General features: G+C 39.7%; 1 protein-coding gene across 5 annotated transcripts in view; it reads left to right on the top strand.

Annotated features, from left to right (window-relative positions):
• The window catches only part of PNPLA4 (patatin like phospholipase domain containing 4), a 107,323-nt gene that overhangs the window by 24,983 nt on the left and 68,318 nt on the right, over positions 1-14,022 (top strand). For 3 of the 5 annotated variants that reach the window (XM_055337427.1, XM_055337424.1, XM_055337423.1), the window contains exon 6: positions 2,687-2,839. In XM_055337427.1, the coding sequence (XP_055193402.1) occupies positions 2,687-2,839 (153 nt within the window). Of the gene's footprint in view, positions 1-2,686; positions 2,840-3,589; positions 3,788-14,022 lie in introns of those variants that run through there. The other 2 variants (XM_055337426.1, XM_055337425.1) reach the window with 1 other exon arrangement.

Below are 14,022 nucleotides of genomic sequence, written 5' to 3'. Positions count from 1 at the left end.
CTAGGTATCCCACTTTCTTACTTAGATTTCTCCTTAATAGAGGAATTGCTTGAATTCATAGACCCTGGGGCAAATTCTTCATATGTTCCCAGAGTATATCAGTGTGTAAGGCAAAATTTACAAGTCCTGACATTTGCATAACCTGACCTGTTTGGGTGTGACAGTTGCCTTTAGAAGTGATACAAAACCATCATGGGAAGAACCAGCACAGTTTAGTTTTCTCCCTGCAGAAGATTCAGAATCATACATGCCCATGGTGGTAGTTACCAGCTTACAGAAGAATGCTGTCCACGGGGTGGGAAAGAAGGGATGACTTGCAGGAATCTGTAGCAAACAGCCAGCGAATTCATAGACAGCAGTAGTTTAAATGCAGACATTTAAACCAGAGCATGTGACATATAAAATATTTCCACTTTTAATTTGGGGTTGAGGAATGTTTACTGCTGTTACTGTTGTTTCTAGAGATTTTGCTAGAATCAGCATGCCTGAATGCATGTGTGGTTTTTGGGAATGGTACAGCTCCCCAGAGCATAAATCAGGAGACAGATGCATTGCACGTAGAGTATCTGAGGGGTAGGGTTACAGTTATAGAGGAGCCAGTAACGGTGCAAATTTAATCAAGTCATCTGATAAGCTGTATGTTTTCCTTAGTCATTTATCCAATCAGAATGTGCTAACAAGAATGAAGAAAATTTGGAGAAGGAATTTTCGGTTCCCGGAAACAGCAGTCATTAACCCTGTGGTAAATTAGAACACTGCAGTGTGATGAGCCAGATTGCCCTCCTTTCCCTTAACTCGACAAAGTCAGATGAGCTCATACGACACACGGTACATATTTTTAATTTCCCTTGATGAAAACTACACATATTTTTACATCATTGGTGATCCAACCTACTGAGAATATGAACAATAATTTCGGAAGGTTTTGTTTTTTTTCTTCTCCGGGTATTAACACATTCCAGAAGTCTGTATCCATGTCCAAAGCAATCAGAAAAACAAAACAAAACAAAAAGAAGGTCTGGGACAAAAAGGCATGGAACAAGATATTTTGGGGCCTTCTCCCTGTCTCCCTTATTTTAAGCTCTGTTTTTATAAGTATACATATATATACACACATATATATACACACACACATACACACAAACATATATGAACATGGGTGTGTTAAACACACACAAATACATGTGACTCTGTGTCTATATAATACATATAATGTAATTACATGATTATACTCATTCCTTTAAAAAGAATGACAATATGTAAACTATTCAGACCAGTTTCATTATAATCTACTCTACTTCTATTTTGTCCAAACCCGAATGCAATCCTCTCAACTTTTCACACACTTTCACTTTTCATGTATTTACTCTTACTCCCTTTGCAGGGAGTTAGTGGCTGACCAAAGCCATTGTAAACACTGCAATACTAAACATTCAGTCACCAGTTTTAGCAATAAAAATGAGTTAAAAAGACATTAAAAAAAAAAGACACCTTAGAACAAAATGAATGTCTGTTTCAACCTAGTTCAGGGCATTTCCTGTTTCTCCCTCTGCCCTCTGCCTCTGCTGAATAGTACTGCTTTGGTTCTTCTATATGGCATTCCCAACGTTCAGGGGAAACTTAGCGTACAGCACTAAAGATTCTTTTGTGAGGGGTGCTCAACCATTATCAGACTTTGTTTTTTCCCTGTCAACGGGAAGATATCTCAGATACTACTTAGAGAATCTGTACCTCAGTTTTGCGTGTGTCTGTGTGTTTATTGTTAGAGCTGATTATCTCAATATGTCGGTTCAAAGATGGCTTGAGACTCTTTTGCTTCGAAATGGATAGCATAAGGAACATTATCTTCATGTTTATTTAGTTGTCCTTTTTTAGCACACAATTGTGCAGAAGCGACTGCAAACTTCTCTTACCTGCTTTGTCCATCTGTCTCCTTTGAGTATGGGTCTGAAAACACAGAACCTCTTCTGAGTTCAGTGGAGTTTTGTTTGTTTTTATATAGTACTTCCATTCTTTAAAATGGCTTTAAAACCTTCTGTCTTAAACTCAGATGCCACTTTGGAAATAGGATTTCTGGTTGTTCAGTTTACTTTTAACTTTGCTACAGAAAATGACAATTTTTAGTTCTTGTAAAAAAAAAATGGAATGTCCTCTTATGGTAGATGGTTATTCAGTATCAATGGTAAATGTGGCTCTCCGTTTTAGTAATGAACCCCAACCTTATTACATGTCCTGTGTATGCACTGTCGTCATAAAAATTTAGGTACATTTTATGTATAATAATCTAGTTAAAGCTTTTAAACAGTTGGAGAGACTTCCCGATTCTGTGAGGTTCTCATTATATGGTAAATGATATGTGTACAAAGACTTGTATAAAAATCACTGATCTGGTTGGTCATCATCAATAGTAATTGAGAGCATTTCTAACGCATGGATTATATTAGAAGGAAAGAGTCCTCTTGGGACTCCTGGGTGGCGTGATCTCGGGATCCTGGGATCGAGTCCCACATTAGGCTCCCTGCGAGGAGCCTGCTTCTCCCTCTGCCTATCTCTGTGTGTCTCTCATAAATTAATACAAAATCTTAAAAAAAAAAAAAAAGGAAAGTCCTCTTCAAAAATATGTGCTCATCTTCACATGGGAGGTGTGTCATTGACATGTGCTGACAAGGGGTATTTCTTTCCACAGAAGTGGGTAGATGGGGGCCTCACAAACAGCCTTCCCATCCTGCCTGTAGGCCGGACGGTGACCATCTCACCCTTCAGTGGACGACTGGACATCTCCCCACAGGATAAAGGGCAGCTGGATCTCTACATTAATATCACCAATCAGGACATAATGGTGAGTTGTATGTTCAGTTGTATTTGAAGATAGTTGCCTAAAATTTTCCACACGTTTCCAAAACTTTGGAAGCTCATTGATAATTTTAGGTAGAAATTGCATCTTCTCATTCATTTGTTTTTTTTTTAATAGTTTACAACATGTATCATACACATGGGCCTGAGGGTACCTAAACCCTGTGAACATACAAGTCTTTCGCTCTTTATTGTCTGGGAAAAGTTCTCTGTTTCTTCACTTCTTCAGGACAGTAAACTTTGGCAGGATTTCATTTGCAGTTAAATCACATCAATTATTTGTTTTTAAAAATGGTGATAATTAAGTATGGCAAAATATTGTAGATAAACTTAGGGACTCAACTGAATAACTTATATAAAATATTGACTCCCTTATATCCAGTCTAATGGTTGTCAAGAGGAGGTGATGTTACACAAAGGAGACGTGTGGTTGTCACATCTGAGAGGTGCTACTGGCATCCATGCTACTGGCATCCAGTGGGTAGAGGCTAGGAATGCTGTCAATGTCCTGTGGTGTACAAGACCACCCCCACAACAAATGAGTATCTGGCACCAAATGTCAATAGTACCAAAACTGAGAAACCTTCCTCTAGTCTATGAGTGAAGTTAAACATTTTAAGCTCGATTTTCTCAAACTGATTTTTTAAATCACTCTTTGTGTCGATGATAAGAAATCATAGGTTACATTTACTTGTACTGTAATGTCCTATGGCTTCGATCTGTTCTTCTGTTCTAGTTGTCCGTGGCAAACTTGGTGAGGCTTAACCAAGCCCTTTTCCCACCAAGCAAGAGGAAAATGGAATCACTGTATCAAGATGGCTTTGATGATGCCATTAAGTTTTTACTGAAAGAAAATTGGTTTGAATAGAATGCTTACAAGTTCATAATGCAAAATAGATTTCATACCTCTTTTTTCATTTTTGTCCACATAGCTTTTGATGAAGGTTTCAAATTAAATCTTTTCTAAAAAACCTATCATTTTTGTAATATTTTTATAGTATTTGTGATTATTATTGTAATATTTGTGATTATTTTTACTATGCAAGGAAATGAGAAGCATTTTATTAGGCAGCGTCATTAAGAAGGATGCATACAGGTTGTGAGGAGTCTTTTTCAGAGAGCGATCATGTCCTTTGAAAAATTTAGATGGGTAAGCAATTTGGGTAAACCATGGAATATTGAAAACAGAGGGCTGCTGCCACATATGCTTTCTTCTTACAAAGAATGTGACTGCATGTTTGTGATGTGAAACATGGGTGTTTGCATGGCATACTCGTCATACCAAGCATGGAGGAACAAAGGTCCGCCTCTATGGGTAGACAGATTGTGCCTGGTGAGGAGGCAGAGAGTGAATGGAACATGGTGGCCCAGAAGCCCAGCAGTTGTGACACTAGGTGGGATTTCCTTATTCTTCAGGAGAGGTTTATCTCTTCCCCACCTGCTTCCTTTCCAACCCTAACCTCCCCCACCACTGGCAGACCCCCAGGCCCTGGACCCCACTAACATGATTATCAGGCTGTTTTGATGTTTCTCTGTTGTAAGCCCTAAGCTCTCATTAATAATTTTCTCCATGTCTCTCTGTCTTTCTCTTTCAGCCTATGTCTTGGTTTCTCTCTGTGTTCGTGCAAGGCCACATGTCACCGGATGTGTAGCCATTACTCTGTGTACTGGATATATCTATTCCTGGAACCTAGATAATATACCATTAAACGTGAAGAAGTAGGTAGCCTAGTGAAGAAGAATTAAATCCAAAATAAGCATTCATCTATTATTTTAAGTCATATTATAGTGATTTAGATATTCCCTTTTTTGAGTAACAATCTTGTCCCTTTGAAGACTTGTATGCGGGTTTATAGTAATTCACGGACACTGTCTCAAATCTTAAATCTGTTTTTATGGGGCTTTGCCGAGCATAAACTCTTAATTACTAAGAGGCCGTTAGAAACAAACCGGTTTCATTGCATGTCTTTAATTGTTATGCATTTCTCTTTTAACATTTGAAACCATTCTTTAAATCAGTTTTATGGTTCTTAAAAGCCCCAAATACACAATTTTTAGCACATAACCAGGAACGATTGCCTCTTTTCTTATGAGTTATGCAGAGACTCTTGATAGAGTAGTGATATTCCTTGGGTTATGTATTTCTTGCTACTCTAGAAAATAGATAGTTGAATCTTAATACATCCTTTTATAAGTGACATGACCATATTCAGTTCTGTTTCACATCTGTATGTTCATTAGATTTCTCCTCTTTTATCATTTTATGTGACTGTCCTTTTGGTATGATATTTCAATAAATTTTGTATGGATGCCTCCCTCAAGCAAACACAAATCTTAGTATGTTAGACATCTAAGCTACTGAACCTACTACTTACATCTTCGACCACGTAGGTGGACACTACTTTCCTTGAGAAACACGCTGAGATCATGGACAGATAGGTCTGCAGTGCAGCAACTAGGTTCTCCCTCTTGGGAAAAGTAGCAGTGTACTGCAGTATGTAATTTGTACGTGCCAGGGTGTGTATCAAGTTCTCCAGTGAGGCAGGACACAAAGCATGCTCTGTGAGTGGTCAGAATGTGTCCCCATGCATCTATCCTGTTGGAAACCAGGCATTCAGCACAGGCTGTGCCACACAGCATTGGCATCAGTATTCTGAAGCGCTGTACAACCGGTAGATAGAAAATCTCAGGAGACTGTGTGACCCCGATCCTAATAGGTTTGCTGTGATTGTCAGCCTGGTAAGTCCCCACTTTCCTATCGGGGCAGTTTCTTAATGCCTTTGAATCTGTCATTTAAAATTTAATTAGTCTTTCTGTTCTTCTTTTCATCAACACTTTTTGCTTTGTAACTATGGTAACCCACTGTTTCCATTGACAATTAGAGAAACTAGATTTGGTTTTGAAGTTAAATAATGCTCTACAGGAGCAAGTAGTATATTAAGAAAAAACAACTCTGTCACATTCTGGTTTCAAAATATTGGATATATTGTGTGCATACCAGAAACTGACAAAGAAATAGCTGACTGGCTCTGGGCATTGAATTGGGAATCTAAACAGTTATGCACACTTAAAATGGGCAGATTTGAGGTATTCTGCTCTTAATTTTTTTTCCTGATGGTTAAAACAGATACATATAAATAGCTTTCTCTTTTTATATTTGTAAATGTTAATCATAGAAAGTTTCGGGATCCAGTTCATTAATTTTATAGTTGAGGAATCAATAATGAAGGAAGTTCACGGTTTAGAGGTTTTTCTTGCCTAAGCTATATCTGCACTATGGCAAAATAAAATTGAAAGTTGAAGTAATTATCCACATAATTCAAAGCAGGAGAAAAAGCAATCTCTGCAGGCCACAAAAAGTGGGCAAATTTTTAAACAGCAACAATAATAATTACTAGCGACTAGTAGCAATTACAAATAATTACTAGTAATTATTATTAATTACTATTATTATTATTATTTGCAGATTGACAGTTCAGTTGGGCTGAATTCACCATGTAATTACTCAGCTTTGCACTCAATTTTGCCTCTGGTGACACAACTCAAACCTTTGCTTACTCAGTGCTAATACATATATTTACATAGTCCTGACATATGTCCCTCAGTATAATTTCTCATGCACTTAACTCACAGAAAGAGGGGCAAAAATATGATTCAATCTTTTCCACAGTGTAGACAGTATTTCTGGGTACACAGTCCTGCACTCCTTATAATAATAGCATTTCCAACCTAATCTGGAAATAAGGTAACGTTACGTAGTCAAAAGCATGAATGTACAGAAGCCTCCTTAAACATACATATGTACGCATGCACACATATACCTGAAGTACACAGGTCATGGCACAGATATCTGGACTGTGCAGAGATGAAGTGTTTACTTACTGAATTTTTTCATTTACCCACTGTGAATGTTTCATTTACTTCCCGTGTTTACAAATGTTCTTTAAGCTATATACAGTTGAATTCACTTTTGTGGGCAGACCAGGTAAAGTGCAAAGCAGTGTACCATCCATTTATGGAAAGCCACACAGTACCAGGCAGTCCAGGAACATAGCTCTCTCCTGATGGGTTCATCAGCTTTGCTGTACAGTTTTCCAACTGTGGGCAAGCTCTGCAGGCTGAGAAGGTTCATGGATTTAGAAATGTGTGCAATCCCATCCTGAAAGGTGCAGGTCAAATGAGATACTCTACTTCCAAAGCCTGGAAATGAGTCATACAAAGGTTCTATAGGACATACAGGTGGGTTCCTGCCCTCATGAAGTTCACTTGATCAAGCAGAAAATGGATAAACAAGAAATTCAGGCCACACTACCTAACAGGTGTGACAGGGTCAGGAAGCTTGAAGGGGGTGCACAAAGCAAGGAGAGACCATAAGGACATACTGGTATCAATTGCTAGCCAAGATCAGAGCTCTACCATCAACCCCCAACCCATTGCTCACCTGGGCTGGGAAGAAGAAACGCTAGTTGAGAAGCAGAGGATGACACCTGTTCAAATCCAGAAGTCACTTCAGGAAAGGGGAAAATCTGCCAAAGGAGTGATGGCTCCCTGGGCTTGCTTACATGGGAGACACTTTGGAAATGAGCATACTCCCCAGTGACCCAAAAACTCAGCTTCTGGCAAGGCTGCAGAGCTAGGAGATGAAGCTATCCTGAGCAGCCTGAAGCAGAAGTATCTGACAGTGGTTTGAAATCCAAGGGAGTTAGCAGTGCCATTCCCTCCTAGAGAGGGACGGGATCTGCTTCCTTTGGCTATTTGATTGCTCCTCCCACTGGCTGAACAGAATCATGGCAGTGTTACTGACCATATCAAGGTGTGCTAGCCCCTTTGGGATGCTATAACAGAACACCAGACACTGGGTGGCGTATAGCCTACAGGGATTTACTTCTCACTGTTCTGGAGGCTGGAAGTCTAAGACAAGGCACTGGCAGGTTTGGTGTCTGAGGAGTGCCAGCTTCCTGGTTTGCAGCCAGCCATGTGCTCGATGTGTCTTCACAAGGCAGAAGGGTGAGGGGCACTTTGGGGTCTCTTTAATTAGTGTTCTTTGGTGTGGACCATGTCTCCTCAGTTTGGACCATTTTATCCAGTCTTTCTTTGACTTCATGACACTGGGAATATCAGTGGGAGTTTAGAAGATTATGGGTCCTTCTCTATATTGCCTATATAGCCCTAGTTGCCTAGGACTGCCATAACTACTACCACACACTGGTTTAAAACAGCAGAACCTTCTTCTTTCACAGTTTCAGGAGCTCAGAATCTAAAAATGAAGGTGTTGGCCAGGTTAGCTGCTTCTGGAGGCTTGAAGAAAACTCTGTTCCATGACTCTCTCCAAACTCTACTGGTGGCTGCTGGCAGGCTTTGGCGTTTCTTAGCTATGGCAGCATGGTTCCAACACCTGCTTGTCTTCACATGTGCTTCTTCTCTGTGCATATGTCTGAGTCTTATGTTCTTAGAAGGATGCCGGTCTTTGGATTCAGGGGCCACCTATAAATCAAGGGGGAACTCATCTTGACATTCTTAATGAATTCTATCTGCAAAGACTTGTTTACAAGTGAGGCCACATTCTGAGGTTCTGCATGGACATGACTTTGGGGGGGTTCACTATTCTACCCACAGAAATTATTTTATATGATTTCCCTCAGTTCGGGTTTATCTGATGTTTCCTCATGATTGGCAGGGAAATCACAGATGCAATGCTGCCTTTTTCTCATTGCATTTTATCAGATGGTACATGACTTAACCTTGGTGAAAGTGATGTTTGCCAGGCTTTTCCTGTACAAAGTTATTCTATCCTCATTTATAATTAATGTATATCTGTGGTGCAGCATTTTCAAAATCATATAAATACCTGCTTCTTTGTGTGTGGACTCATGGTTTCTTATTTTATTTAATGGATTATGCTCTGGTACTATCATGATTAGTTTTTGTTTGTTTTTAAAGATTTTATTTATTCATAAGACAGAGAGAGAGAGAGAGAGAGGCAGAGACACAGGCAGAGGGAGAAGCAGGCTCCCTGCAGAGAGCCTGACGTGGGACTCGATCCCAGGTCTCCAGGATCAGGCCTTGGGCCAAAGGCGGCACTAAACTGCCAAGCCACCCAAGCTGCCCCTATCATGATTTGTTTTGATGCCCACATTGTCCTCAGTTTGGTCAGCAGGAACCTATTTTGGCTGACTTCTGTGTCATCATCCTTTGTCATATCCTCATCATCCTTTGAGCATTTCCTTGCTTTCTGGAACAAGATTCTCTAGGCTTCCCTTCTACTTTCTCTTTCCCAGCTCTGAAATCTGCCATTTCCGCAAGTGTTTTAATTACTTATGGTAGAAAACAATATTTGTATTTATGGTAGGAAAAAAGAGCAAAAGCATTTTCCTTTGTAAGTTGTGTCTAGCACACCAAGATTTTCAACACTTGAGGAATGGATGTCTCCATGCTTCGATAAACAAGATTATCACTTAAAAAATTTTGCGAGAATTTAAAGTATTCATTAAAAAGTTGACAGGAACAGATGAAAATAGTACTTTTATACCAGCAGAACCTAAGAAATGAAATGATGCATTTGCAATAGCAAAAATATGCATATTATCTAAAATCTGTGCAAGGAGTACCTGGGTGGCTCAGTTAAGTGTGTGACTCTTGGTTTTGGCTCAGGTTATCATCTCAGACTACAGAGATGGAGCCCCTATGGCAGGCTCCACACCCAGTGGGGAGCCCATTTGTTCCTTTCCCTTTAATCCTCCCCCTCTGCTTCTGCCCCTTTATGTGCTCTTTCTCATAAATCAATCAATCTTAAAAAAATTTTTTAAATATGCAAGAAACATGAAAACTCTACAGACTTACCTAATTATGTGATAATAAAATGTTTCCAATGGGAACATCAAATTCTGGGTGGTGTCTTGTCTCTTCATATTAAGCCACAAATTTTGCAAATTTCATTCACACTCTCAGTGTTCATGTTTTCAAAATGTGACAAATAGATGTTAAAGTTCAGCTGGCAGAAGAAATGCTCAGTGGTGGCCAAGAAAGGTTAAGTAATTTTGTGACCTTAACGTTCTTCATTTCTTCAGATAATTTTTTTTTAAGATTTTATTTATTTATTCATGACAGAGAGAGAGAGGCAGAGGGAGAAGCAGGCTCCATTCCATGCAGGGAGCCTGATGTGGGACTCGATCCAGGGTCTCCAGGATCATGCCCAGGGCTGAAGGCAGCGCTAAACCACTGGGCCACCAGGGCTGCCCCAGAGAATTTTTCCTTAATGTCTTTTGCCTACTTTTCCAAAGAAATTAGTTTTTTGTTTGTTTATTTAAGGGAAGCCAAATAGAGGTCATTTTTAGGACAGTTAATTGTTGAAAGCTGTTGTTGCATGTGAAGGAAACCCAATTTAAATTACTTTAATCCAAAGAGAAATACAAGAAAGATGATTGCCACATTTTATGGCAATGACTAGTACCTTTGGCTGCACATTGTGGGGTATATCGGGCACACCTGCGTGCAGCTGCTCAAATCACATCTCCAGATATAATCTATCTTTAGAATAGGTTCTCTCCAGATGGTAAGGTGGCTGCTCTCTGAGCAAAACTCATTATTTTACATATAAGTGGTTAAAGGGTATAGGGAGGTATTTTTTTTTTTTCTTAATAGCCCTAACAGAAAGTCCAAGGGAAAATTCTGGATGGGTGTGATTGGGTCATGTGTCATCTCTGCCCTCCTGTGGGCTTGGCGTTGTATATTCCGACAGTTCAGGCATGGAGCCCAAAGGGAAGAGAGAAATACTGAAATATTTTTATTACTGGCTTTTAATAAAATTGATGTTTGCACAGTAATATTATTAAAAGGAGCTCTTCCTCCAAGGAAGCCACAGGTGTACAGTTCATTCACATGAGCAGTGCACTGTGTTGAGTTCAGCAGAGAAGGCCAGTTAAGATATGGATAGAAAAGCCACTGAATGTGACACCAGAGGAGTGTGGATCAGTGAGAGCCAATTTTATAGAGGGATGGTCTCATGAAACAAACGTTGAGTTGGAGAGTTAAAATAGTTGAAACGATATAAATAAGATTCTAGTCTTTAGTTTTCAAGTGACAGCTTGCAAAGACATTACTGAGTCTTTGAGTCATGTTCCTTTAGGTCCCTGGATTTCAAGCTGAAGTCCTTAAACAAATACGGGTGCATCACTTGGGAACATGTTAGCAGTGCAGAAGCTCAGGCTTCCTGCTCAACCTAATAAATAGAATCAGCGTTTTAAACTACATTCCAAGTGATTCATTGCGTTTTGAGAAACACTGGTCAGATGGCCGTTTCCATAGTAATGGGAAGAAGAACTTGTTCGAGGAGGGCACTAATGGCAGATGGCATAGACAATATTGTCGTATTCTGTAGATAGATTTTTCCCCCAAGATATTTGGTATTAAAGGGTTGGAGAGAAGACCGTAAACGTGGAAGTTTGATGTGTGGATAGGCATTACTTCTGGTGGGGGGCAGTAAGGAGATAGGGAAGGAAGATGTAGGCATAAGGGTTAGCAGATGAGAAAGATGCAGTGCATGGGGGAAAGCAAGAGAGCACGGAAGGGACCTTGTATCGAGCACATTTCCAGTGAAAGCTGGTAGAAGCCAGATCAAAAGCACTGGTGGAAGACTGAACAGCACCTCTTTTAAAGAAGCCAGATCTTCAGGAGACTCGTTGGCCATGCCCAACATTTCTGAGGGATAGAGAAAAGTGAAAAGGGTGCTGGCTTTCATCTTAGAACAAAAGGCAGGTCATTCAAGTTTACAACATCTATGAAGAAAATGTGGGTCTTCCAGGCCAGCTGGGGTCATTTATTGTACAATTAGTGAAACCACTCAGAAACAGCAGACACCTGGAAACACTGACTACGGACCCTGTTGGTGAGAAAGTGGCGAACAGGAAAGTGGAATTTTATGGAGTGAAGGATCCTAGGGTGTCAGAGCTGGATTTCCATGAGTAGGATAACAGAGTATAAGAAATGGGGCTCTAGAGTCTGGGAGAGAAACACGGAAATGCCACAATTGCAAGTTATTTTCCTTTTGATGCAAAACTCCATAAAACCTTCTGTACATAGGACTGCGGTGTTGGTGAGCAAGTTTCTAAACTCATTAGAGAAAATTACTTTACCTTTGACATTAATAGAAAATGAATATCCAAATTCCATTAGCTTTTGACGAAAGAGTCTATTAGTAATGGATGGGATGTTCTGCAGTAACTTAATTTAATGGTTGGTAATGATAATATTTGTCTTTTTACCTCCAATGGTAGAATGACTTTAGCCGTTCACTTAATAAAGTTTAAAACTTTGCAAAAGTTTATATGTTATCTTTTTACTATACCCAAATTTTGCAAAAATCTGTTTTCAAGTTCTGTTAGATTAATTCTAATGTTTAAAAGGAGCCAATGCCACATGTTTGCTAGTAAATTCACTCTTTGGCTACCCTGTGATACAAGTTTTGTTCCTTGTGTCTTGTGCTCAACTCTCACACCTCCCCTGTTCTTCTTAGAATAAGCCAGAAACCTCATTTTCTATGCCAAGGAGGAAATCAAGTGCCTCTAGTGGGAATCCCACCAGCTTCTCAAAACCAGTTGAGCAAATCTTGCACAGCTTCCCTTCCTTCCTCCATGCTTAAATGGAGAGAACATCTCTCTCCTCTTATAGCCCAGAATTTGTGCATTTACCTTGTAGCCCCTCACCTCTTTTTAAGGAGCCTATGCTTCATTTCTCTAGTCTCTCGCTTTTCACTACCCTTTCTCTTTCATACTTCCCAGTGCTAACAGGCTTTGCTCTTTCCCATATAGAACATAACAAGCTCCCCTGGTCCCACTTCCCCAAGACACCACCCTGTGTCTGGGCTCACCTTTGGAGCCAAATTTCTCGAGCTGTACCACTGCCACCTCTATTTACTCACCTCCTACCAATCCTCCTCTTTGCTAGTCTGTCTTCCTTGTCCACCTCCATCCAGGTGGCTCCTGCTAAGATCTGAAAGAGGGGGTGTTGACAAATATAGGACGCACAGTTTTCATTCCTGTCCCACACGGTGTCTGCAAACACATGTGTTCTCCTGTACTGTTCCCCCCTGTGTCCCTGGCTGTGCTTCCCAGAGCTCTGTACCAGCATCTTCTGCACACCTCTCAGGATGAGACAGGTCACATCCCCTTGTGAACCCCTACCCTTTCTCACTGCTTCCCAGTGGGTTATTGGGTCTTCATGTGCAGTCTTTCAGATGATGGTGCCCGAGATCTAGCCGGGGCCCAGACATCCGAACCCATCTATCCAAATGCCTACTGACTGCCTCCACTGGGTAGTCTCAGAAATGCTTTCAAACTTGACATGGCTTTCAGCTTTCAGTTTCATCCCTCCCATTGGGCAGTAATGAGTGACTCTCAGTTATGTTCTTCTTTCTCAAGTTAACCACAGGGTTAACTATATAGTCTTCAATTTTACCTGTTATCCTTTGACTTTTAATTCTTTCATCTTATATTTTTAAATGCTGAATTCAATCACATACTTCCCTTTCAATGGTGAACACTTTTTTTTTAACACATTTAATAAGAATTCTAGGGGCTCTTGTCTGGCTCAGTTGGTACGGCATGCAACTCTTGATCTTGGGGTTGTCAGTTTGAGCCCCATGTTTGGGCATAGAGATTATGAAAAAAAAGAATTCTATTAATAGCAAAAAATGGTTCCTTGGGATGGCCTTCTTTGCTTCCTATTACTTGATTTAAATATTCTAAAATTACATATTTTCAAATAATGATTATATCCTTAGTATTTTCAGAAACTTATTTGCCATATTCCAGAGGGAATTCTTTCCTTAGTTTTCGCTCTCCTTAACCAGCAGTTATTTCTAGATTTAATTTAAATCTCCAATACTAGTAGCTATGAACAAGGTGAAATATTGATGCATCTGACCTTTTTAATGTTGATAGATTCCTTATATCCAAGTTTATGTGCATGAAGAATACCACTATTTTTACTGATACCCAACTTATTTTTACAGCATTCTTCTAAATACTCATATTTTATTTACTTAACCAATAAAGCAAAAGGTTATTAAGCAAAATGATTAAGTTTCTATGGACGTTTGAACATTGATTACACACCTAATGAAAATTTCTAATCATTTAATTCAAATCACAGTCTGATATGTCTGATTTTCTT

This window comes from Nyctereutes procyonoides, unplaced genomic scaffold (genome assembly GCF_905146905.1).
Source record: "Nyctereutes procyonoides isolate TBG_1078 unplaced genomic scaffold, NYPRO_anot_genome, whole genome shotgun sequence".
Classification (NCBI taxonomy): Eukaryota; Metazoa; Chordata; class Mammalia; order Carnivora; family Canidae; genus Nyctereutes; species Nyctereutes procyonoides.
This window is presented reverse-complemented; position numbering and strand designations above follow the sequence as displayed.